We start from the raw sequence: 27,664 nt of genomic DNA on the forward strand, positions 1-27,664 counted from the left end.
ATACAAGAATAACGTAGCTACCCAATCTTGAACCATTAGCCTCAAAAAGATAAGCTGAAACAAATTTCTTCTGCTCAAGAAGTAGTCTCAGATATTCTATTTAAAGAAAAGCTGACTGATGTACCTGTCAAGTAGAATTATCTATTTTTCCTTAGGTCTATTTCAATAACTTATTTTTTTTATTATTATTTATTATTTAACTTCAGTAATTACATTGTATTATGTGACACAGTTACATAGATACTTGGGTTCTCCCCACCCCTCCCCAAACCCTCCCACCATGGTGGATTCCTCCACCTTGCTGCATAACCACAGCTCAAGTTCAGTTGAGATTTCCCCATTGCAAGCGTATACCAATAACTTATAAGCATAGGATTCATAGACCAATGGATATATGGTCAAAAATATTTTCAATTCAATGATACCCCCACTGTTTAAGGTTCCTTTTATGTTCCTTATAGTAAAAGAATACATTGCCTTCTATGAAGGAACTTTAAAAAGTCATGAAAAATTCACATCATCTCCTAATTAAACTTCCCATAAATGTTTTGAACCTCCTCAATATAGAAGAGGAAAATGAATTATATTGAGTTTTAAGAAAAATAATCAATGTTCTAGAGAAGCTGTTTATTCAGGAAAGACTAGTTGATGATTAAAAAACTCACCAACTGTTAAAACTGCAATTGGCAATTAAAATGAAACTTGAACATTAAATTTCAATATAACATTAATATAACATTTGGATTAACTAATAAAATGGTAGAACGTATTACTTCGGGGTTGGTGCTCAAATGGCTAATCCTCAGCCTCTGAGTGCCTGCGTCCTATATGGGTGCTGATTCATGTCCTGGCTGCTCCACTTCTCATCCAGCTCTGTTTATGGCCGGGAGGATTGTCCAAGACCCTAAGACCCTGAACCTATGTGGGAGACCCAGAAGAAGCTTCTGGCTCCAGGTTGGATCAGTTCAGCTCTGACTGAATTGCAACCATTTGGGGACTGAACCAGTGGATGGAAGACCTTCTTTCTATCTTTCCTTCCCTCTGTAAATCTGCACTTCCAATAAAAATAAATACATCTTTAAAAGTATTACTTCATTGAAATGCATGTAAAAGGCTCTATAAAGGGCTTATAACACAAATCTATTACATGAAGGTTTACTAATGAGTTGTATGAAAAAAAAACTTCTCAAAAGTGGTAGAAATATTTCAGAAGATAGTTTCAACTATTCCTGTAGTATCATTTGAATTTTATTAACTTGAAGTAATGAGAGAGGATGGGCAGGTGGGTTCTTCCAACATAGTAATAATTACATCACTGTGATGGCATTCTCAAATTTTACTTCTGTTGTTTTGGTGTTGGTATCCTGTCTACTCTCTGCACTTTCCTCTTTGTGGAAAGTATATGAGTATATAAGTATACTCACTATGTATATAAGTAATTGTATATAAGTATACTCACTATGCCTTCTCTGCTAGTTATAGACTTGAACAATTTTTTATTGAGGTACACAGGAATAACAGGTTGAGATTTCCAGGTAACAGAAAAAGTATTAATGTCTATGCTTTCTATTCTTCTAATATTGTGCTCAAATGCCTACATTACAATAATTTCCTCTGCAGTATTAAGCTAATAGTAAGGTAATTAAGTCTTTCCAAAACAGGATGACTAATTCCGTTAATGAACCATAACTCCTTTGTTTACTCACTATCATCTACACTTCTTACCTTTCTCACTTAAAACAACAACAACCAAAAAAAAAAAAAAAAAACCATGTAGTAATATCTTCCACCTTCATTCCCGAAGTAATTCCCTTTTATGACCTGGGGTAATTTTTTATAATGGAATATTAGAGACAAAGAAAGAAAACTTCACACACAGCATAATTTTAACCTGTTTTTCATATATCAATTAAAGCACATGTAGAGATTTTTCTAATGCCCACCTGTAAACACATATCTCATAGATATTAGTTACTAGGTTCATAAATTGATATACTTAAAAGTATTATCGGATTTTAAATGTAAATATCCTTAACTAAGTAGTTCTACTTAAAGGAATTTGTTCCACAAATAAAGTTAATAATATGTATTAGGTATAAAATACATACCCCAAAGTTCAAATATTTAGAAACCTAATAGCCAAAATGTACAAGGTAATTTCAAAAAGTTTGTGGAAAAATGGATTAAAATTCATGTTTGTTTTGTTGCAAAAAAGAAATTCATGTATAGTTTTCCACAGTATTCATTTTACTTGAATATTTGGAAGACTCCAGAAAATTAAATTTCACTGATGATCACTAACGTGCAAGAGAAAATATAAACTTTACATATACACATATATATATTCTTTTTGTAATATTTCCATCCTAGTGTAGGGTAGTTAGTAATAATATTTTAATAGATGTGATACCTTTGAATACACCACGTTTCCAAGGGCACAGGTGTAGAACGTATGGAATTACATTATCTGGGTCAATGGTGATTTGTTGTTTTCCCCACACTATTGGAAGATCTGATGTTACCTACAAGAAATAATTGAGAAAAATGGCAACATGAAAGCTTTTTCTGTGTATTAATGTAGTGTTACTTGCGAAAGCATAGAAAAAACGCAAATTTAATTCAAATTGCTCAATTAAAAGTATTTGCTTTTAGTAAAAAGCAAGTCAGAGAAATTATACGTACAGTAGAAGAAAAAAATATGAGAAAATTCCTACGAAAAATACAGAACAAAGAAAAAGAAACTTAAAAAGGAACGATTTTTGTTTTCTGTTGCTATTTCTATCAAGATAATTAATACTGGGGTCAATGTTAGGGATCAACGAGTTTGCCTTGGCTGCTCCACTTCCAAACCAGCTCCCTACTAACAACACAAGATGGCCCCAGTGCTTGTGTCTCTACTCCCACATGGGAACCTAGATGGAGATCATGGCTCCTGAGTTTGTCCTGGCCCAGTCTTGGCTTTGCAACCATTTGAGGAATAAAGCAGTAGATGGAAGATTTATCTTACAGTCCCTCCCTTTCTCTATAACTTTGCCTTTCAAATAAATATGCTTTTCAAAAAAGAAATCATTGATACTTAAAAACTAAATATCCTATACAGATTATATGTGATTTTCCTTATGCAATTTGATATACAAAATGACTAATTTCAATGAATTTACACTCCCAACACCAGTGTCCAAGAGTTCCATTTTGTCTATATCCTTGCCGGTGCACGTGGTGTCTCTATGTCAGTAGATATGAAAAACTGAAAACCTCTCACATCTTCCTTGGGCACACACACAACCCTAAATGAATACGTGCTTTACTTGATTGCTAGGGGATAGTTCAGAGGTTTTAAAATCCCATAAAGACATCTCATATCTTCCTTGCAAGTTTTTCTTATTTGTTACTGTTGTTATTTTAGCCTCAGACAGCTTCTATAAAAAAGTATTGCTGCTGAATCTTTTTGAAAAAACACTCTAAGACAAACCAAAGAATGAAAACACCTTGGTAGTGAGGTGTTGCTACAGAACTCTAGGACAGGTCAAATTGTTATCTGTATTGTCTGTCCATTCTCTCAGTTGCAAGGCTGTTCGTTTAAACATATATTACAGTTATGGGAAAGCACAGCTGAGGAGAGTTACATAGGGACAAGCCAAGTGAGAATTCCATAAATCATCCTGATATCACCAGAACTCACAATTTCTGTTTGATATATATTTGTCAGATTGTTTTGAATCTTTTTTTGAGTGTACAAATCTCTGAAAAGCTTGATTTAGACAGTTTTTTCAGTGTTTTCATTGCTTAAGGAAGAATTGATTTGCAAAGCTACCTTGGTCCACCTTTTTTGAAGTTCTATATTTCCTATATTCCTAATTGCATAACTTCAATCATGCACTGTGTAACTATGTCAACCATTTACAATGGTAGTCTCATGAGATTCTAATAGAGATGAAAAATGTATTGCCTAATGACACTGATAATGATGCTACATAATGATGCATCATAGAAGGTTGCATTACTCAAATGTTTGTGGTGATGCTGGTGTGAACAAACCCATCAAAATATACCAGTCATAAAAGTGCAGCACATACATGGAATATTTCGAATACAAAAATGATATTCATAAATGGCTATGCTAGTAGTTCATATATGCTACATAGCATACAGTTTTTATTTTTTAAGCTATATTCATATGCTTAAGTGAAAAAAAAACTCTGCTATAAACAGTATGTCATGTTACACCAGCAGTAACCTCATACATTTTGTATTTACCACTGTCAAGAGGCTATGTGGAGTGATTGAATGATCCATACTCTAGCTTTAAGTAGGTTCATTCGCGATGTTTGCATAATTGATGAAGCTATATAATGACGCATTTCTCAGAACATATCTCATCATTATGTGATGCATATGTATAGTTTCTTCTACTTTGTCATTGTGGCAAAATTTCATACCACTTTTCTTGTATATCAGTTACATTCTCTGATTTTTAAAATTTCTTTTATGTATTAAGGAAGTCTCAACCTTCAATTTCAAATGGTTTTGGTAGCAATAAGATAAAGTTTTCATATTAAAATATTTTTAAACATACCAGAGGTCTTCAAAAACACTTTGAAAACTTATATAAATTTGAATTTTTACACCAAAATAAATTCATCTTTTCATCACATTTTCTATGAACTTATCCCTTTTATCTTTTCATCACAAGCATCATATGAAAAATACAACAGGGAAATAACTTGAAAATAATGTACTGAGTTTAAGTCAGTAGCAAATTTTTACAGTGATGGGAATATAGTAAAATGAAAATAATGGGCTGGAGCTAACATACACATCTTGAGAAAAAGTATGAACTTGGCATTTATACCTAGATAATGTTTTGGTTTTTTTTTTTTAAGTCAGGAAACTGCCAAGTGGGCTTTGTATAGCCATTAACAGAATAATGATATTAGCTCAGCTATTTTAGCTCCCTGGCCTTAAAACAGTGAAAACAGACCCAATCCCCAGGAGAGTCTTACCCCTGTATCCCCCAAACCATCTCAAACCCACACCCTGTATTGTTTCCCACTTCATTCCCTGTATTCCTTTCCAACTGAAGGCCCTCTGAGCTTGAAAATGTAGGGAAAAGCTAACTCAGCTCTGCCAGTTGCCCTCCACTCTCGACCTCTAAGCCCCCTAAACTGTATAACACCCAGACTGCTGGAGGACTGGTCATCTTGTGCCATGTGCTTATTCTGTATACATGCTGACAATTAGTCATTTGTATGAATTCATAATTTATAATCTGATAATCACATTATGATAAATTAGATACAATTGTGGGGATGTTAAAAAAGATCTACAGTAACAAACAAAAGTTCTCTAATGCAAGTTGGTAGGAAGTATTCTTTGGAAAAGTGGCTTCTAAGACATTTTCTTAAAAATAAAACAAAATAAAATAGAGAGAGAGAGATGGAAGATAGGGGATGTGGATAAAGATTTGCAGGCAACAACAACAAAAAGGAAGCATAATGTAGCCGTCACAAGGCTAATAGACTGGGTCATGTCCCTGGTGAAATGAGGAAAAGGGGAAGTTTTTTTGAAAGTGTGAGGATGCTTGTTCACCACCAAAGCTACATTTAGCAAGATCAAAGTACAACCCCAAGGAAAAACCACAGATAGGTAGTTTTTGGAATAATCCCACTCCCGACTTCGCAGTTTCACCAGTATAGAAAAGAAGTGGTAAAGTCTCTTTAAGAAGGTACAAAGTGCTTGTTCCTCCCCCAAAGCTGCTAGATTCAAGTGCCAATTCCCACTCTTCTGGGCTTCCAGCTTTATGAAGAGAAAGCAATCTCCTTGCTTCTTGAGCTTTCAGTGTCTGAGTTTTCATTTTATCATGAGAATAGAAAGAAGTTACTACTCACACCTTTGGCTTTGTTTTGAGCAAGCTAGATAAGATTAACAGATTCAAGACCTTTGAGGTTTTGCTGTTTGTTTTTTATTTTTGTTTTTTTTTCAACCCGTGAATTGATTGTTAGATGCTGTTCCATCTTTTTCTCTCCTGGAAGGTGTGTTTAAAAAACCATCACAGGGCCCAGCGGCCGTGGCCTAGTGGCTAAAGTCCTCGCCTTGAAAGCCCCGGGATCCCATAGGGATCCCATATGGGCGCCGGTTCTAATCCCGGCAGCTGCACTTCCCACTTCCCATTCAGCTCCCTGCTTGTGGCCTGGGAAAGCAGTCGAGGACGGCCCAAAGCTTGGGGACCCTGCACCCACGTGGGAGACCTGGAAGAGGTTCCTGGTTCCCGGCATCGGATTGGCGCGTATCGGCCCGTTGTGGCTCACTTGGGGAGTGAACCATTGGATGGAAGATCTTCCTCTCTGTCTCTCCTCCTCTCTGTATATCTGGCTTTCCAATAATAATAATAATAATAATAATAAAACATCACAAACATTCTGGTCTTTCCTCTCTTAGAGCTCTCCTCCTGACTGCTGCAGTGGGAGACTTCTGACTTAATAAATCCCACTTTGCTCACTGAATTGGAAATTCTTCTTTCATGTAAGAACCCAAGTGTTCCTCTGCATCCCACCCGTTTCCCCGCCCCCATCTACCCCGTAGGAACAATCTACAAAGGCCTGAATTGCTGGAGCCAGACTTGGCAAGAGATGAGGCTGAACAGATAAGCATGGATATACTTTTGAAGGACAGTGGGAGCCAATTCAAAGAGAGTGGACTGGATTCTACAGGTAACAGTTGCCATTGAAAGAAAGCCAAGATTAAATTTTTACGCTTTAAAGTACACTCCAGTTGCAATCTAGTAAGGAAAGAGGAACAAAACCATAAAGCACATATTTTTCAAAATTGAAAAAAAAAAAAACTAGGGCAAACCCAGAGCTTTCTAAAACTCCTGTTTTCCTTCTAAAACTGAATTCAGGTACCTATGATGGATAGATGTTTAAAACTTTTTTTTGAGAGACCTTTTGGGCACATATAATTTGAGATTAAAAAAAGGAGCAGATTGTTTTAAATAAATCATGTGAGGAACACAGATTTCAGAACTTCAAAAAACTAAGGATGTGAATAATTCTATATTTCTTTACATTTCTACAATTATTCGTACTGTTGAATACTAGAATACTTACTCGTAAATTTGTACTACAGATTTTGTATTAAAAACCTTAAGGTTGTTTCTAAATTAAGAAATACATCTTTTATTATGTGTATTTCCTCAAATAAAATACATATGACGTAAATCTTACCTTGAATGTCAGAATAGTCCTTGTTTTATTAGGTACTATTATGGATTTATTTACCACATCCCCCACGTGACATTTCACAATGAAATGCTCCAGGGCCAGTGGTTTTTTCCCAATTCCTGTCACGGCAAAGAAACGTTCCATACCATCTATTTCACTTTGTAGGATAAGTTTACCCTATATATTGAAAAAAAAAAAAGAGCCTAATTTGAGCGCTACAGGAGTCATAGTTTGATATCAAATAACCTCTATTATGTTATTAATCTTGACTTTGGTTAATGGAATGAATTTGTAAACAGGCATTAGTCATTGACTTCCAGTCTGTATATGAAAACACTTAGAAAACTTCTAAAGAAAAGCTCTTTATTTCTTTTTACTTTCTAAAAGATGTAACTTTCTCTAGTTCTGGTAAGGTCTAGGCAGGCAGCTAGCTAGTTCAGTCAGGAATTTGGAAGCCACATTTTCCCCTGCCTATGTATTCCTTTCTGCCCAGCTGTGAGCCAAATGACATTCACTTATCATCACCTGGTACCTGGGGTGGGGCGGTGTTGCATGGTTGCATAACCACTCCCTCTCTCAAGCTCCCATAAAAGCCCATGTTGGGAAGGAGCTTACTGTCTTAGTTGTGTGCCTCCATGCGTGCTTCATCACGGCACTCCAACTCTTGGCTTTTTGTGTACCTGCTAGCTCTCTTGCTTCCTGCAGACCTACTCCAAGGACAGAAGGTAGCACTCTCTCTCCCTTATCCTTTTGCTTTTTGGCCCACTCTCCCTGGACAATGCCCATGTGAGTTTGTATTCCTCACCCTCTAAATAAACTTTACCACTTGGTTCAGCCATGTCAGTGGCTGTGATTAATATGTTTTTTAAGTAAGAATAAAACCCTAGGAATAAATATTTGACCCAAACCTAGACCACAACAGGTATAAAGTTTACATAGGAATTGTCAAATACAAAGCGATTATATTTATGCTTACTTTCATGTAAAAAATATGATCTTAGGAAAGTATTTTCCGGGGTATGAATTTTCTTAATGAATAGAAACAAAAGGAGCAAAATTTTTACTTTGTTCTACATATTGCATAAAAAGTCTGGGTACATGACAATGGCATTGTTACTTTCAGAATATTCCAAAATAAAATATTCAATTTCTAAAAATATAAATATCATAGAAAACAGTTTTTCTGAAGAAAATGTAAATAAGCATATCTCATAATGATTTATTTAAATACTAATGTATGAGGAAGAAAAAACAATGAGTTCATACCTGAATCTCACATTCTAAAATGGGGTTAAATGTCAGGGGATATTGTACAGTTTCTCCTGGTTCCATGTGTAAAACAGAAGGTCCATCAAACCAATCGCCTTCTATAATAACTTGACATTTTAATTCTTTGCGTGTTTTATTAACCTAAAGCATGAAAAATGGTGCAAAATATCAGAATTCACTGACTTAAGGGAGTGATCCAGCTAACCTTACAAGTTTCTAATCACTGGACTCAGGCAGTCCTTTGCTTCTGCAATAGATAAAAACATCAACGGCCAGCATTGTCCCAGAGTGATTTGGGTAGGGGAATTACAGATATGTGCAGGATGTGACTGCCACATTGACTTACTCCCAGATCAATTGGAGCTCACCTGGCCATCATAAATTTCCTAAAAAGCACTGCATCACTGACCAATCAAAGGAAGATCATGTGATCCAATGACCAACCAGGAACTTGGACGTAAGGTGATCACGTACCTCTCTGGGCCAATTTTAAAGTATAAGAACCTTCACTGCTAACTCCTCAGAGAACCCGCGAATTAACAGTTGTCCCTTCTGCTCTGCCCTTTATAATAAATGCCTGCTTTCTTCCACCACCCTCATGTCAGCGATTGGCTTTCTGCATGTTAGGGGAGTAGAACAGTTTGGTGGTTCTATAACAACCACTCTTGGGTGTTGTGTGGGAAAAAAAAAATCAGTTCCTGGTCCTTTTAATCATAGAAGTACATAATGTGTTCTTAAATATCTTAAGAATCATCATTTGCAAGTAATATTTGTCAAGGAAGACAATGAAAAGCATGAAATAAGATAAAGGGTGACTACATGTTCTTTTTTAAAATGTAGAACAGCACTGCCTAATGGTTCTATTCAAGAATGGTAGAGCAATATCCCAGTGTCTGACTTTCTACTTACTGTTAAAATGACAAAATGTTCTTAGAGAACAAGATTTATTTTTAATTAAGGAAAATAAAGTGTTCTAGTTGTGGATTCCTCAAACAACAGATTACATATCTTATCAGAATAGATTTTTATGCTTCAAGAAGACTTAGTTTTTAGTAATTATATGAATAAATGCAATCTGTCATTCTTATAGTTCCTTATTGTTACATTGCCTTTTTGTAAGTAAGCTATATGGTTACTTTGACTAACAGTCAAACTACAATTTTTCTTTATTCTGAGTGTCTATGAACCCACCTTAACCAAATGTTAATGTCACAACACAATTTGGAGCAGAGTGAAAGGTGTTTGAACACTGGGCTTGAATTCCTCAGGCCTGACGATACTGATGCAGCTAAACTAAAGGCTAGGTGAATGTTTATTGCCCAGGAAAACCCTGTCCCTAGGAACATTCACAATGCACTGTGAACTTCACCAAGGAGATCCCCACCCACCTCACCAGGGTCCCTGTAGTGCTCTGCACCTCCCCTGGCAAAGCTGCTAAGAAGGGACTCTGCTTGTTACTTCAATGGAATGAAGCCTAGTTTCAAATGCCCTGCCCTGTGTCTGCGCAGGCTCTACCTGGATCTTTCTTTCCCCTTCCTCCATTCTGCCCCACTTAGCTAAAAGCTTCTCTACTTTCAGCAGTTGCCTCCTCTCTTTCTTTGAACCCTAAAATCCTAAAACCTAACATAATGGCCACTGGAACATCGGGATAATTCAGTTTTGTGGAACCAGAAGGCACTTTTTATTTTAAAGATTTATTTTATTTTTATTGGAAACTCAGATATACAGAGAAGAGGGATAGACAGGAAGATCTTCCGTCTGTTGATTCAGTCCCCACTGAATCAATGGCCGGAGCTGAGCCTATCCGAAGCCAGGAGCCAGGGTCAGGAGCCTCTTCTGGGTCTCCCACATGGGTGCAGGGTCTCAAGGCCTTGACTGCTTTCCCAGGCCATGAGCAGGGAGCTGGATGGGAAGCAGGGCTGCTAGGTTAGAACCAGTGCCCATATGGGATCCAAGTGTGTGCAAGGAGGAAAAATTAGCTGCTAGGCTACTGCGCTGGGCCCAGGTTAACAGTTTTTAAGTTAGGAATACTAGAGTCTATTTCTTAAAGAGATTCAGCAGATGTCAGATAATAAACTGCGATAACCCAGAACTCAGCCCATCATACACGCAAAACGACTCATTCTATAGGATCCTGCCTCAGCCTCCTCCCCTTCTACTCTCTGCATCAATATCACCTGTTCCCTTCCTGCCACTGTGCTAGGCTCTGGCATCAGAAGGAACATACTTTATGCTTTATGTTCCTTTCTCCACTTCCGAACTGTGTAATTAGAAAAAAATTAAAGCTTCTCTTTTTCTGAAAAGCTGCCTCAAGATTTAATTTCTCTATTAGAAACTGTGTTTTTGGAACTGGCGCCTTAGCCTAGTGGCTAAAGTCCTCACCTTGCATATGTTAGGATCCCCTATGGGCCCGGTTGATATCCCAGCTTGTTGCCTGGAAAGCAACTGAGGGCGGCCTAAAGTCTTAGGACCCTGTACCCACATGGGGGACCTGGAAAAATCTCCTGGCTTGGGAGCACCGTTGTGGCCACTTGGGCAGTGAACCAGTGGATGGAAGCTCTTTCTCTCTGTATGTCCTTCTCTGTAAATCTGACTTTCAAAACAAATTAATAAATCTTTAAAAAAGAAAAAAAATGTTTTTCATGTTTCAACCAACTTGAGAAGATTGCCAATAACCCTTCCAAACTCTCTTCACAGAGGAGAGGCAGCAGATGGGGAGATGAAGGTATAGCAATGATTCAACTTTAAATATTTTCTAGGAAAATAATATCCCTCAGTATTGTGTTACAGGTTAGGAATCCAATTTGTAGGGAGAGTTTTAAAAATCGAGTCCATACACTCCACGGGGCTCGGAAGACCTTACAGGTTCCAGTTGGGTCATGTGCCAATGACTTGAGGCAATTGGAACAGGCCTTCCCAGTCTCCCACCAAATTTGGGATTATAATTCAGAAAGGAGGTGGGCCATGAAGGTGCAGGGTTCCAAGGCTTTGGGCCATCCTCAACTATTTTTCCAGGCGACCGACAGGAATCTGGAAGGGAACTGGAGCAGCTGGGACACATGGGGAGCCTTCGGATCAACTCAGCTCCAGTGTTGTGGCCATGTGGGGAGTGAAGCAGTGGATGGAGGATCTTTCTGTTTCTCCTTCTCTCTGTAAATCTGATTTTCCAATAGGAATAAATAAATCCTTTAAAAAATGATATTCATTTACACCAGGTATGGGACTTTGGACATAGACAAGTCCAAGATTTGACTCTGTGAATAAAAATCAGTGAGGAATTTGACAGCCCAGACAACCAAAATGGCGACACTACGACTAGGTTTTCTGAAACATTTCTGGGACATTTCCATAACCTAACCTTTGAAATATCCTTGGTTTCTTGGAAGGTCCCAAAAGGAGAGTGAGAGTGTTTACTGCAAGGAAAAATATCATTCTGGGATGAGATCTTTTTTTGTTTTCTGTACATGGAAGTACCTGTTTGCACGGTTCTATTGTACATTACCAGGTAGGATGTGGCTGTTAAAGTGCATAATGTTTAAGCTTGATTGGGTATCTGTGTTCAACACCACTCTCTCCCTCCCAGAAGCTCAATCCCCTTCCCATTCTCTAGTTTCTATATAAACTTGAATTATTTTGCCTCTTTTTCAATTCTGTACATTTTCTATGGCATCCATGTTTCTGCATGTTAAGACATTTGGTGTAGGTTTTCCCCTATTCGTTGTCAGTTTGGTTCATAGACTAAAAGTGTCAAGGTTTCAGAAAGAAAAAAAGTAGGTTAAAATTTTCCTAAATGAAAATGAAGAACACTAGAAAAAAGTCATACTTACTATTGGAATATTCTGGGTAAGCGGTTGGAATGCTGGTGTTATAAACTGAAATGTGGCCTCTGGATTTTCATCATTCACTATGCCTTCAATGCAATAGACACGCACATCATATCTTGATATCAACAAAATTTTACACGGATATCGACCAGGACAGATAGGAACAAATTTTAAATGAAGTGGAACAGATCCATCTGAAACTATAAAAATAATTACAACACAACTTCAACCATTTAAAATGGTATAAAAATGAAAGTTCATTTTGGTAAGTACTATCTAATATTACTGCATTAAATTCTGTCCAATAAGCTGGAAGAGACTCTTGTGTTGAAGAAATATACCATCCCCAAATCTCTGGAGCTTATCATGCCACTCTATTTACCAAATACAGCATATATTCTTCATAGGTCAGAGGAAAGTCTGCTTCATAAAGTTACTCAGGGCTCCATGCTCTGAACCACACAGTTTCTAAGTCCAAGTTCCCCTGCTTGCCACTCTCAAGGACAAAGTGTTAAAGCAAGGAAAGTGAGTGTTTTGACAGTAATGATGCATCATAAAGAAGAGGGACTACTACTATCCACCCTGTGTCTTGTGATAGGCCCTGTTAAAATACAAGTAGTAGAAAAAGGGGAGACGGTAAGGTTAAGACATCTGAGTGTCAGCAGGAGTTCAAGAAGCCCCTTGAAACTCTCATTGATTAGTTAACTTTGAAGAGAGGGGTCTCTGGTCCTACTGCTCTTTCAAATCCTCAATGAAACATTATTCATTATTTCTGTGCATGTCTCCCCATTTTTCTAAGTAAGGGCCTATTTGCAGAAACCAGAAGCAAGCAAAATCCATCTAATGACTGTTTACAAGCATGAAGTATAAACGATCAGACTCAAAGGTTAGGTAGCAAAGGATTCAAACACAATTATAAAGGCAGAAGTGATAAGGTTTTTCACTCTGCTTCAATATCACTGACTTGCATCTGTATCATTAGAAACAACTCTCCTCCTTGGTTGAACAGTGCAGGGGAAAACATGAATGTCTGGAAAATTGTTCAAGGGACCTTGAATGTTCTGCCTAAAATTAATGTTTACAACTTTAACTGGCCATAGATAATCACATGGCTCTATCTAACATGGGACTGAGAAATAAAGTGGATATAGAAATTATTTTTTAAACATTATTACTTGCCAAATTTCTATAACTTAGGAGTATTCAGTCATACATAGTTATCCAAGTAATTATCAACTTGGCTTGTAGAGAGAAAGTTTTTTTCATAGTTAATGTGCAAGGGACGCAAAAAGAAGCATATCTAATTTATCCTTTTCATAATACATGGCTCTACTATTTACCTTAATAGCTAATATAATTTATGTTTTAAATATTTTAAAAATTTTGTCAATATAAAGAGAAAATATTTTGTGTTTTCATAGACAAAATTATAAGATAACCATATTTGTTATAAGATAACCAAATTTGAAGACAGAGGAGTTTCATTTGCAAAGTGACCAGGTCCAAGTGGAAAGAAGAAGAAAGGGGAGAGCAGCTCCCAGGAGACAACCAGGAGGTGGGGGGAGAAAGGAGAGAAGGAGAGACACCAAAGGTCTGAGGAAGGGTCTTGTGATTGTAAGCATTCCCTGACCCCTTCTTGTTGAGCAACAACCTACAGATAAAAGGTTCCCCTATTGTGCTCTCAAGATTATTATTTTTATCCAGATAAGAAATCTAGCCATTTAAAAATAAGCAGTAATTTAAGTGCACAAATGAATTTTGAAATGCACAAGTGTAAAGCTTCTGTCAAAAACCTTAAGTTATGTATAATTTTTTTCTAGCTAAAAATGTGCATTTTCTAATGATTTCTGAGTCTGAAAGTTAAATCAAGGGACACTACTTTATGGCATGTTCGTGCACACTGACCCTAAAGATTATGCATAGCCATGCGTTTTCCATCACATGTTTTTAAAATCCGTTGTAACAGAAATTCTTGCTAAAAGTATCTGTAAGTAGGGACAGCATAAATACAGGGCATCCCCAGGTTAAGATATTTATCCACAGGGGCTTGTGCTCCCATAGATGCAAACCACTGTGACCTTTAGAAATTTGGGAATCTTCCTGTCATGCTGTTACTCTCTTTTAGAGACATGTGTTCTCAAAGCCCTTTTTTTTAAAAAAAAAAAAAAAGATTTCATTTATTTTTATTGAAAAGGCAAATCTACAGAGAAAAGGAGAGACAGAGAGATGGGCGTTCCGTCTGCTAGTTCACTCCCCAAATGGCCACAATGGCCAAAGCTGAGCTGATCTGAAGCCAGGAGCCAAGGGTTTCCTTTGGATCTTTCATGTGGGTGCAGGGTCCCAAGGCATTGGGCCATCCACTGCTGCTTTCCCAGGCCACAAGCAGGGAGCTGGAAGGGAAGTAAAGCAGCCAGGACACAAACTGGTGTCCATATAGAAATCCCGTCATGTGCAAGACAAGGATTTAGCCACTGAGCCATCACACCAGGATCTTAAAGTGCTTTCCAAACTGCACAATGTAGCAGATTGTTTTCCTGCCATAGTCCCTTCAGATATTCCCGCAGGGCATGGGTATATGGAAAATTGTGAATTTCTTCTTGAAGGTTCTCTCAGGCCACAGAATGTCACTCAGTCCCTCATATGGATTAGGTCAGAAGCACAGGAGAAAAAGACTTCAAAATGCCATCTAAAGTAAATGACATAGATTACCAATTGTTTTCAGCATAACCAGGTTAGGCTTGGAAGCTTCATATTAATAATTTTGTTGTTCAAATCTGTTAGAGTCCTACAAGTTTCCTGTTGGTTTAATCTATCAATTATGGAGAGCTATAAAAAGATACTTTTATGATAATTGAGCACATGTTTATTTCTCCTTTTGTGTTTGTTCATTTTCTCTTTAATTTTTGACAACATGTGGTTAGATGAAAATAAGTTGGGTTTTTCATGTATATATATTTGTTTGAGGTGTAACTGTATATATTCTAATATTAATATATTTATCCCAGCTATTTTTGTTTAGTAAATACCTCTAAGATATTTTTGGATATCTTTTCAGGTAATTTTATAAAAAGTATAAAGCTATATTTTACATTGTAATAATACCAATTGATTACAATCTGTTTATATTTATTGTTATATCCTTGCATTTATCGTTAATGCTGCATTTTCCTCCTGTTTCCACTATTATTTCTTTAGCTCTTCTCTGTACTTGTATTCTGATTCATCAGGATTTCTTTCTTTTCTTTTTTTTTTTTAAAGATTTATTTTTATTACAAAGTCAGATATACAGAGAGGAGGAGAGACAGAGAGGAAGACCTTCCGTCCGATGATTCACTCCCCAAGTGAGCCGCAACGGGCCGGTGCGCGCCTATCCAAAGCCGGGAACCAGGAACCTCTTCCAGGTCTCCCACACGGGTGCAGGGTCCCAATACATTGGGCCGTCTTCAACTGCTTTCCCAGGCCACAGGCAGGGAGCTGGATGGGAAGTGGAGCTGCCGGGATTAGAACCGGCGCCCATATGGGATCCCGGGGCATTCAAGGCAAGTACTTTAGCCGCTAGGCCATGCCGCCGGGCCCTCTTTATTTTCTTTTATGCCTCTACCTGCTTGGAAATTATACATTCTTTCTTCTGTAGGTAAAACTCATGAGATTTACCCACATTTACTGGTCTTGGATCTCAATTATTTCTTCTGAATTAAGTTTCTGTCACTGTAAGTATGCCTTCCATATATTCTTTTAGCAGATATATGCAAGTATTGTCTCAATTTCAGTATTAAGAGAAAAATGTTTTTATTTCATCCTTAATTTTGAGTCATGGTTTACTATAATAAAAACTTCTGGCCTGACAGTTTATCTGCATGAGCACTAAAATTCTATTGTCTTTTGGCCTCTGTTACTACTGTTGGCAGTTCTGCCTCCAGTGTAAGTTTTGTTCTTTGAAAATAACCTTTTTCTCTCATTACTTTTCAAATTTTTTGTCTTTCTATTTTGTTTCTTTACTATAGTCCATCTCACATGTGAAATTTTCTGTCACTATGTTATCTTTTGGCTTTGTAAGAAATTTTTTTTGTTTTTCTTGTTTGTTTCTAGGAAGAGAAGAGATTTATCTTTTGTAGGCAATCAGACAGGATCTGAGTCACCTTTCACATTGCAGTGGTCTCTTAAATCCAATTTGGAGGTAGTTCACTGCATAGCCCTTGAACTAACTGCTACATCAAACAAGCAGTCACATGTTACATTAGGTAGGCAGTTTTTTTGCATCTACTAATGGTTTTCTAATAATCTATGGGAAAATAAACATTTTAGGAAATATTTTTCCTAAACTATCAAAATCAAACTCTTTGGATTTCTGCCACCAATATCTATACTATCAGACCTACAGGTAAGATTCTATACAAGCTTTATCAGAATGAAGTTCCTCCACTTTGCCTTCTGTCATTATTTGTATCCCAACACCTTCCTTCTCCCTGGAAAGTTGCAAACAGGGAAGAATTAATAGTCTGTAAGAGCAACAAGCAAAGCAAGACTCTGGTTACCCTGGAATGCATTTCTCATGAATTTATTCATTCATTCAAAAAACATTTTTGAACACCTATTATGTGCTAGGAAATATGCAATAAAATATTTTTCCTGGTTTTCTGAAACATGCAGAAAATACATTTCTGAGGAAAAAGCAGATCATAGCACAAGACATTCCTCTTTATATCTAAATTATGTCTTAAATGAGCTTGTGGCTGTGGAGGTTATTAAATGTGGTTTACAATCTGGCCACATCAGCTCAGTAATTAGCAGTAATTCCTCATAGGATTCATATAAACGGCTGGTTGCTATCTTTCCTTCCCACTGCTGTTGAATTTTTGAATGTCTCTATGTCCTCATGGATTATTTAAAGGAAAATTAGGAGAAGATCTATCAAGGAATTCTCGTTTGCTAGTTTTTAACTAAAAAGTTATCTTTTTAATATGTAATTTTCTAGGAAGAAAAAATTTCCTAGAAAATGAACTGAAAAAAGATTCCATTTTCTTAATTAACTCCTCCACGTGGAAGGAAACAAGGGATGGCTGATAGCAAATTAACATTATGTTTTACATGTTCATTTTCTCTTTAAAGATTTATTTAATTTTTATTGCAAAGTCAGATATATAGAGAGAAGGAGAAACAGAAAGATCTTCCATCCGATGATTCACTCCCCAAGTGACCCCAACGGCCAGTACTGCACCGATCCGATGCCGGGAACCAGGAACCTCTTCCGGGTCTCCCACACGGGTGCAGGATCCCAAGGCTTTGGGCTGTCCTCGACTGTTTTCCCAGACCACAGGCAGGGAGCTGGATGGGAAGTGGGGTCACCGGGATTAGAACCGGCGCCCATATGGGATCCCGGCACATTCAAGGCAAGGACTTTAGCCACTAGGCCACCGCGCCGGGCCCTACATGTTCATTTTTGAACACCATCAACTTTCTTTAATTGTCTTGTATTAAAAATAAAATCCATTTTGAACACAGTTCATTTTTAAGTTGTTGCAGTTTGATTTACTAAGTATGCAAATTAGTTTAGATGAGCTGCAAGCAAGCCAATAAATAGGATGTTCTCAGGGTTTAAACTAGTGTAAAAGGCTTATAAAGATGTCTGATTAAATGGCTCGCTAAATATATTATTGTAGACATGTGTTGCCAGAGAGGAACTAACAGAAACAATAACAGTTTTATAAAAAATCACTGGGAAAAAACAATGGCTTCTATGTCCATAGATATAAAACAATAAGAAGCAAAGTGAGCCATTTATCAAACTGAATATTCCTTATATTAAAGCTACATTTATCAGTTACAGCATTTGGCATTTAAATTCTTAACATGCAGCATCTCATTAAAAGAGTGTCACAGTGAGAGCTAGTACGCTCGAATTTGATTCCTAGCTCCTGGCTTCAGCTTCTATTTAGCCTTGGTCACCACAGTCATTTGGCTGAGTGAACTAATAGATAATATATATATAGACACACACATATATATGTGTGTGTGTGTGTGTTCTACATTATATATATATATAATGTGTGTATACGTACACAGAGCCAGACATGTATAGTGGCCAATGTTTTAGTCTGGCAACTAACCTGACTCCCTGCGATGCTAGCACCCCATATGGATACTGGTTAGAGATATGGCTGCTCCACTTCCAATCCAGCTCTCTAACAGCCTTAGAAAAGCAGCAGAGGATGGCCCAAGCGCTTGGGCCCCGGCATCTACATGGGAGACCCAGCTGAAGCTCCTGGCTCCTGGCTTTGGCCTGGTCTGCCCTGGCCATCGCAGTCATCTGGAGAATGATCCAGTGGATGGCAAATCTCAGTCTGTCTATCCCCCTCTCTAACTCTTTCAATTAGATATCAAATAAATTTTAAATTGTATTCTTTTCTATATAGCCTAAGTCATGTTTACGCAAAATAAAATGCTTTTGAAATTTGAATTATCCTATCTAGTTGGCATATTAATTATTGTTTTATCTGTGAGTCTTCCAGAGGAAAGATTGGTTCTACTGAATGAATGAATAGATCAATAATCTATTTATTGACAATACTAACAATGCTTTAAAATACATGTTGCTATCTTATTATCTCAAAAGATATTAAAATTATCATCATAAATAATTCCTTTAAGATTGTAGCAGTACATCACAAATGGAGTGCTGTTTTCCAGAGACACCCTCTTGCCATTAAATACCTGGACAGAGGTAGAAATTTTAATGCAGACATTTTTGATTACCTGGTTTTGTTGTAGGTTGGATTCTTTCAGACTGAGTCAATTTAGTTGGAGGCTCTAGAATCTGAGGTATATAGACTTTCTTGGGAATAGTAAAATGCTCTGGAAGGCTCAACTCGGTCAAATATAAAACAGACTTAGGCTTCTTCAACTTTGAAATATTAAACAGCACAAAAGACTGCAAATGAACAATGAAAATGAAATGTAAATCTCTTAATCTTTATATCCAAAACACAAAGAATATCATACACTTAGAATACACTTTGGGAAAATATGAACCAAGGGATTGAATTTGTTTATTTCTTTAGAGACATTATCATATACTTGGTGAAAGACAGAAGTAATACATTTCATAGGACCGATATAGTATGGAATGCTCAATGTTCCCTGATCTAAAGCTTTCACTAGGAGGAACTGATAGCCTCGGCAGGAAATGATTCCTCCGGTGAACAGCATTGAGAAAGTGCTTTCCTCCTTGAGTTAAAATCTGAACTCCTTCACATACATAGTTCTCATAGGCAGTAGAATCTGAGCTCTCCTCTTCCACTAATGAAAGTTATGTGTATACATACACAAAACTAAAATGTACAAAAATCCTTCTTATCTAACTTTAATTTTTTTAAGATTTTATTTATTTTATTACAAAGTCAGATATACACAGAGGAGGAGAGACAGAGAGGAAGATCTTCCATCCCATGATTCACTCCCCAAGTGAGCCGTAAAGGGCCGATAAGCGCGCCGATCCGAAGCTGGGAACCAGGAACCTCTTCCGGGTCTCCTACACGGGTGCAGGGTCCCAATGCACTGGGCCGTCCTCGACTGCTTTCCCAAGCCACAAGCAGGGAGCTGGATGGGAAGTGGAGCTGCCGGGATTAGAACCGGCGCCCATATGGGATCCCGGGGCATTCAAGGCGAGGACTTAAGTTGCTAGGCCACGCCGCCGGGCCCTAACTTTAATATTTTTTGCTCCTTCAACTACTAATTGTATAATAACGTGGGTTACTACTTGCTGTTTTCATACACTTCCCTAGATACTGTCCTACCTCAAATGAGACCATGAAAATAAATTCAGTTCTCCAAGCATAATTGAAGGAAGTTACAAATGACATTTATTTTGTTAGGCATATTTAAAATTCAGTTAGATGGTTATCAGGCACAAACTATGCACTGGATGCTAAGGAATAGACAACATTACATAAGATCTTTAAATTGCTAGGAACTCGTACTCTGATGGCATAAAGAGGCAAAGGTAAAAGCAAAATAATACAAAACACAGTATATTAAGTGCAACAGTAAATCCAACAAACATGCTAAATGAAGACAGAAAGCTAAAGTAAATGAAGAAAAACACACACTGCATGCATGCACATAATGTTATGCATGGCTGTGGACAAGATTCACCTCCTTCAATTTTTTTTAATTTAAAAAGATTGCTTTGCAAGAATTTTGATTGAGGAAAAATTAATTTGAAAGGAAAACTAGGGAGATAGGGAGAGAGAACTATACATAACTTCGATAGCTTAATGTTTGAAATGGCCACTCATTAAACTTATTATAGTAGTGATTGTACTGAAGGCTGAATATGAACATTTCTGATTTCATTTTACAGAAGTATGCATTACAAATTAAGCTGGAGAGAATTATCAGTTGCTTAGAAGCACAATATGGCTAGGTAAGTAAAAGGGCTTCAAAGCTTCAGGCCAATCACAGCTTAGAATCCAGATCATCTTTAAAATACCGTCAAGTAGCTCTAAGAAATCTGTGATTAGGCTGCACTGGGTCTAGTATTCTGACAAAGAAAAGCAACACGTTATTTACACAATGCCAAATGTTTTCTTTTTATAAAATGTATATATGACAAGTCTTAAACAAGGAAAAATTATATAAAAACGTATAAGTAGTTAAATCAGAAGTCTACTGACAGCATTTTGACAAAGACATGAACTAACTGCCCTTGGCAACCTTCATGTCTAGGGAAAAGTAGTAGTTCAAAGGCTGTGGGGAGCATGACTGGAATGTCTAGAGAGTTACAAAGAGTCTTGTGCTGAGGGAGTGGCACAAGAGAACAGTGTCTAGTAGAGGAGCTGAGAGGTGGAGAGGAGCCAGACTGGCCAAGCTGATTACATAGACTCATCCTAACAGGCTACAAAACCAGAAGAGAAATCTGCACAGAGGAGTAATAAGAGATTTGCACTTAAAAGAAATGCTTTGAGGCTATATGAAAACAGATTGTACCTTGTTTCAGTCATAAACAGAGAGAATGGGAAAAAGAAATCTAGAGAAATCTGAACTGTCTTTCTGGAGAAAAAACAATATACATAATTTATTTGTGTAGAAACGCTATTGTATTTAGGTGACAAGTATTAATTATATACTTGTAAAGAGAGAGCAATTTAAGTGCATCAGCAGTTCTTCATTCCCACCTCAACCTTGGTCAGACCCAAAAGGGCGATGGCCACACGAACACTACTGCTCTCCAGAGTGCCTGTCAGTAGTCTTCTCTCATACTCCATATTTGACATCTGTTGTTGCGCTGCAAAAGCCAAGGCCCTTTCCTTGGCCTCATTAGTCAGTGGCAATTTAAGGTTCATATCCAGAATACCATGGAGTTTGCACTTTAAGTACAGAACTGGATCTTCCTTCCTTTGCACTAGGGGAAGCAAAAACATTCATGAATACATGGAACTTTTATGCCTGGAATTTTGATGACATTATCCAGTACTCATTTGAGTGGTTTGGAAGATGAACCTGCAAGTCATGATTAAACAGAGTGAAAATGAATGAGTAATTTTAGTAGTTCTAAATTAGTGAGGAGAACAGTAAGGACAGTGACAAGGAGGAGGAGGAATACAAATAGATGACAAGAGTTGCCATTTTCTTTCACTAATAACTTTACATTAAAATGTATAAATCTTCAAGAATTAATTATCTGGAACTAGAAGGCAGCATAGGGTTTCAAATGAAACAACAATACATAGTTTGCTAGAGTGCACTAATTTCCAAAGTACTTGAAAAATTGAAATTTTGCTGAGTAAACATTTTTTTCAAATTTTAATATTTAGTTGGAGTGTAATAATTTTAGAAAAGAATAATCATTGACATTTTTAAATTAGTAACATGATGCTCTATTTCATGGGTGCTGACAAAATAAAATTAAAAGAGGACCTTCCAAAATCTAATTACATGCTGAATGGACTTATTTTGAAGATGCTTCGGTGACTGAGTAGGCTCATCCTCTAACACTATGAATGAAATAAAACATGTACTGTACCTTCTTCTGGTGAAACATCGTAGTCAACTGGGGTTGATGGTTTCATTGGAAGGAAAGTAGAAGGCAAAGGGATCTCACCTTTTCCTTCCACAGCATATACTATTTCTCCAATCTAAAACACATGCACACAACATTAAATGTTAGAAACTTATAAACATAGTAAATATGATACAAAGAAATAATGCATACCACAATGCATCACACTTTTCTACACAACCTATGATTTAAAAATGTGGAAAAAGTTGAGGCTGAAGTGTAACCATACCATAATGTAGGGGAAAATTTGTGTGCAACCAGATATAAAGATTGATTGCTTAAGACCCAGGATGGAACTGACAGAAATCAATCTTTACAGATACAAATATGCTTGTGAAGCTGCTATCTTTTTTTTTTTTTTTGAAGCTGCTGTCTTAAACAGTACGATCAAGCAAGTAAAATTTCTGCTTCACTTCTTAACTTACTATTAGTTATTTTCTAATTACTATTCTAAAATGCACAAATAAGCTAGTAATATTATCCTTCATCCTTTAACTTATTTTTGCAGAGAATCTGAGTTCCCAAAAGTGTGAGCTCTCCAAATTATCATGTGAAGGTCTTAAAATCTTTTAGAATAGTTAGTCATGAAGTAAAAAAAAAAGTGTTAAATAGAGAGGCATAAATAAAGACAAGGCACCATGCAAGGACAGTAGCGTGAAATAGTTAAAGATGAATGGAAATGCATGAAGGTTTGTTTTGCTTTCTAATTTGAAAAGCAGAGTGACAGAGGAAGATATATAGAGATGACAGTGATAGTGATACTGCTAATAATTGAATGGTGTTCCTTGACATTGCTCAACAGAATTACAGCATGCAATACAAAACAGAGGTGTATAGAGTGGTGTAAAATATTGCAAAAAGTATTCTAGACAATTTCTATGCCTCCAGTTTTTGTCTCTTTAAAGTTAATGTTTTGACATCAAAGATGCTTTCTGAAACAAAGATGAAATTAGAGGCTTCCTATGTTTCCACTGACTTCCTGTTTTCATTCGTAATAACAGGAACACCACTACCAAGTAACTGAGCTTAAAATACATTGCCTTCCTTAATAAATCATTCTTATTTACCCTTTCAGCTCATTTTTTATCACTTCCATAAGACCATTTGTAGAACTGATAGTTCCTGCGTCCGCGAAATTTCAAGTATAGCTTCTTACTCTCATGTTCTTAGAATCTTTTCCAGAATACATCTCTCCCCTGCCCACACAAAGCTTCTATGTGAAATAAGCCAGACCAATGCAAGCTTTTCTTCTCCGTTGTACTATGTTTACCGTTAGTGTAAGCATCGTGCCTTTTCTGTGGGGTCCACTTTCTTTATACTTAGCAAACTGACTTTATTTCATTGGTGAATTCAACTTTATTTGGAAGACTGAACAGTAAAGACTAAACAACAAGCTAAAACTGTTAAAATCTAGTATCAATGTTGCAAATGTTAAAAATTTCTTTAAAGAAAGGTTCTATCAGAATATCATGAATTTTGGAATGTAGTAATTACTCGTCTTTAATTTGTTACATACACTTGAGGATTGCCAAGAAAAAATAACTACCAACTAGGTAAAAATTCTCATTTTCAGATTTTCTGGTGACATTTTTCTTTTTAAAAATGTACTTAGGGTTTTTTTAAAATTTTATTTTACATTTTTGACACTTTTTAACACTTTGCCACATTCATTTCAACTGTAGGTATCACCTGCACACACATACAAACTATCTTGAAAATAGTGATGTTAATATTACAGAATGAGGAATTCATGAAAATGATCACAACAAGGAAAGAGTATGTTGTCCTTTACAGAGTATGAATCAGTGAAGCAGTGTTTATAAACAAATACAAGATGATATGACAGACACAATTTTTATACTCTATGTGCTAGCTTCCACAAATAAAACATGTAAAACTTGTCTTTGTGTGTTTGGATTATTTTGCTCAGCATAATAATCTCCAATTGCATCCATTTTATTGCAAATGTCAGAATTTTGTGATTTTTATGGCCGAGTGATTCCATTGTGTGTGCATATATACACATTACATTTCTGGTATTTAATCACCAACTGATGGACATCTAGACTTATTTCATATATGTTATTGTGAATTGAGCTGCTATAAACATGGGAGTCCAGGAAACTCTTTCATAGGCTGATACTATTATTTTGGGGGGACATAGTTCCAAGAGTGGGATAGGTTGTAAGGTTGGGGCTTGCCTCAAGCTTCTGCATGTGCAAATTCAATTTTTTAGCAATGTTTATTGAAGAGACAATGTTTTTAGCAATGTTTATCAACAACAAAAGGTTTTGCTGTTTTTTTTTTTCAAAGACTAGTTGACTGCAGATGCATAGATTAATTCCTGAGATTTCTATTCTGTTCCATTAGTCCATTAGTCTATTTTTGTTTCAATATCAAACTATTTGCAACAGTCATGTTTATTGTATCAACTGCGTTCTAGGAAGATATTGAGATAATCACATGATTTATATTTTGAATGAAATTTTTAACAACACCGAAACTTATGGTATGTGGTAAAAATAGTGTTAAGAGGAAAGTTTATAGCATTAAGTACCTATATTAAAAAACTGGAAAAAAATATTGGGGCTGGCACTTTGGCTCAACTGGCTGATCCACTTCCAAGAATCAGAGTCCTGTATGTATGCTAGTTTGTGTCCTGGATACTCCACTTTGTATCTAGCTCCCTGGTTATGGCTTGGAAAGCAGTGGAAGATGGCACAAAGCCTTGGGACCCTGCACCCAGGTAAAAGACCAATCCTTGATGTGGTGATGGGCACTGGGAGAGTGAACCAGCAGATGGGAGATCTGTGTGTGTCTGTCTCTCCATTTCTACTACCCTTTCAAAGCAAATACACTTAGAAAAAAGAAACCATTTTAAAATAATACTCAATCCTTCAGGCTATAAATATATCTTCCATAAAACTCAAATTACCTTGTTTAAGTATAAAGTTAGGTAAATATTTTCTGTAACATGATTTCATATTTTAATTCTCACATTGAATAAACCAGCAAAAATCAACACTATGAAATTCTGCACATTAATTATTACAGAAAAATATTGCATATTTGTTTTAGACTATTTGAACATATACATATTAGAGGTCAACAGTTTAATTTTTGAATCACGAGAAATAGTATTTAAATGACCGGCACATAGTAGTGTGAACTAAATTGCTTTAGACCATGAATTAACAAGAAAAGGCTTGCAGGGTCTTGTACTTGAGAGTGGGCACACTTGGTCTTGTTAACTTCTTTTGACAAAGCAAGGTAGAATGTCACTGTGCTATGTGGAGCCCTGGTGTAAGATGTACCAGCCGTTCAAGTTGCACAATGCTGACTCCCATCCAGGTTTCAAGTTCACAATGCCTGGACTATCATCTCAACTATTTCTCATCAAGGATTGTAGAAAGAGAAGGAAAGAAAATTCTTAAGCAAAAAATCTACTGGGAGGAGGGGAGACACTGGGTTGGGTCAATGAAAAAGCTCAAATTTTAGTGGTAGAGGATGCTAATTTAGCCACAACAAATGACTACAACTGGAAAACATACTTAATTCACCCCAGGTGGCATGCATGATACCTTCTTGACTTCTCCACCAGCTCCATTCAGGTGAACTCGACAATGCAGGGTGGTATGCTACTTCTGAACTCAGGAGTAGACAAAGATGTTTACATGTTCGGCAACATGGTGAGGACAGAAACCAATGGTTGAGTCAATAGAATTCTGTGTGCCTTGCAGTGCTGGGCGCAGGGCAGAGGAATCTATTAACCTCTCCTCCCAGATGAAGCAGTTTTTCGGGGGCGCAGTCCTTATTCTGCTTCACGTTACTCCATTCAATATGTCCCAGTTCAGACTCAAACATAAATTTGTCTTTGGTTTCTAGAAGTTGATACCATGACTTAGGGTTTTATGGGTTTTCCTTCTAGGGAAAGAAGTCTTATGAACACTGAAGGAAGTTTTGTAAAACTATGTTTGTTCAAATAGTTGCTACATAAATTTTTTTTTTTTACTTGAAAGAGCAACTGGAACAGTCAAAATGAAACAAATGGCCTTTCCTTGATAGAATTGCTAGCAGAAATGTGTCTGTTTTTTATACAGAAAGCTATCAAATAGAGGCCTAATTGCTTTATAGTTTTCAACAGGTGGTTTTTAATGGCAAAGGAGTCATCACACATTTAATAAGGACAGGAACTCTAACTAGGTGAGCTTCAATGTTTGATGATCTATTTAACCGTGTAATTGCATTTTTCAATATAATTGAATGCATAAATTAATGGATGAATTTCTCCACATAAGAAATTATAATTCAATGCAATGCTTTAGATTGTGACACTATTTATTAATTGCTAACAATATAATTTCAAGATTATTATTTTTTAATATTTTCTCTGACAAGGACAAAATATATGTAATCAAAAATCATGTTTTAATAGATTAAGGTTTCAAGTTAAGTATATTATATATTTTGATTAATTTAGATGACATTTAGGTAATAAAATACAAATAATATTCTGATAGTCTATTTCAAAAGATAAAATTGACATCACTGACAATGAACTCTAGTATTTTCTAGGGCTACATTATAAATTAATTTGAAAGGAATGATAAAGTATTTGATTAAACTACTATCACACTATGGTTATTTTTTTTTTCAGAAATTTTATATAGAGAGGAATTGAGTTAAATGCTGAACACTCTTAAAGGAATTAAAAACAATATGTAGCATTATTATTATTAAAATATATTTGCCCCACTGAAGTGCTAATTTTAAAATTAAACTGCATTGATTTTGTGTATGGTTTTTTTTATTTCTATCTGGTTGATTTCCTCCCTTGTTTTGATGATTTCCTGTTTCCTATTGTGTGTGGGGCTCTTCTGCTGTTGTTTTTCCAATTCCTGGAGGTGTGTGTTTAGTTCCTGTATTTGGCGCCTCTCTTGGGCCTTGACATGAGCTCCAATTGCGATGAGTTTACCCCGTAGCACTGCTTTGGCAGTGTCCCACAAATTTTGGAATGTTGTGTCAGAGTTTTCATTGGTTTCCATAAATTTTTTGATCTCATCTTTAATTTCTTCTCTGATCCATTGTTCGTTTAGTAGCATATTGTTCAGCCTCCAAGAGTTTCTGTATTTCCTGGGGCATTTTGAATTGCTGATTTCCAGCTTCATTCCGTGGTGGTCTGAGAGGGTACATGGTATGATTCCTATCTTTTTGAAGTTATTTAGGTTTGCTTTGTGTCCTATCATGTGGTCGATCCTGGAGAAGGTGCCATGCACTGCTGAAAAAAAATGTAT

At 36.6% G+C, this 27,664-nt stretch overlaps 1 protein-coding gene across 1 annotated transcript in view; it reads right to left on the reverse strand.

Moving 5' to 3' along the window:
• The window catches only part of CFAP47 (cilia and flagella associated protein 47), a 206,610-nt gene that overhangs the window by 60,945 nt on the left and 118,001 nt on the right, over positions 1-27,664 (reverse strand). Inside the window, exons 43-49 of the mRNA XM_058658984.1 lie at positions 22,335-22,446; positions 21,487-21,713; positions 19,067-19,241; positions 12,317-12,513; positions 8,487-8,630; positions 7,224-7,397; positions 2,411-2,522 (exon numbers count right to left, since the gene is read on the reverse strand). Coding sequence (XP_058514967.1) covers positions 2,411-2,522; positions 7,224-7,397; positions 8,487-8,630; positions 12,317-12,513; positions 19,067-19,241; positions 21,487-21,713; positions 22,335-22,446 — 1,141 coding nt within the window. The remainder of the gene's footprint in view (positions 1-2,410; positions 2,523-7,223; positions 7,398-8,486; positions 8,631-12,316; positions 12,514-19,066; positions 19,242-21,486; positions 21,714-22,334; positions 22,447-27,664) is intronic.

This window comes from Ochotona princeps, chromosome X (assembly GCF_030435755.1).
Source record: "Ochotona princeps isolate mOchPri1 chromosome X, mOchPri1.hap1, whole genome shotgun sequence".
Taxonomy (NCBI): Eukaryota; Metazoa; Chordata; class Mammalia; order Lagomorpha; family Ochotonidae; genus Ochotona; species Ochotona princeps.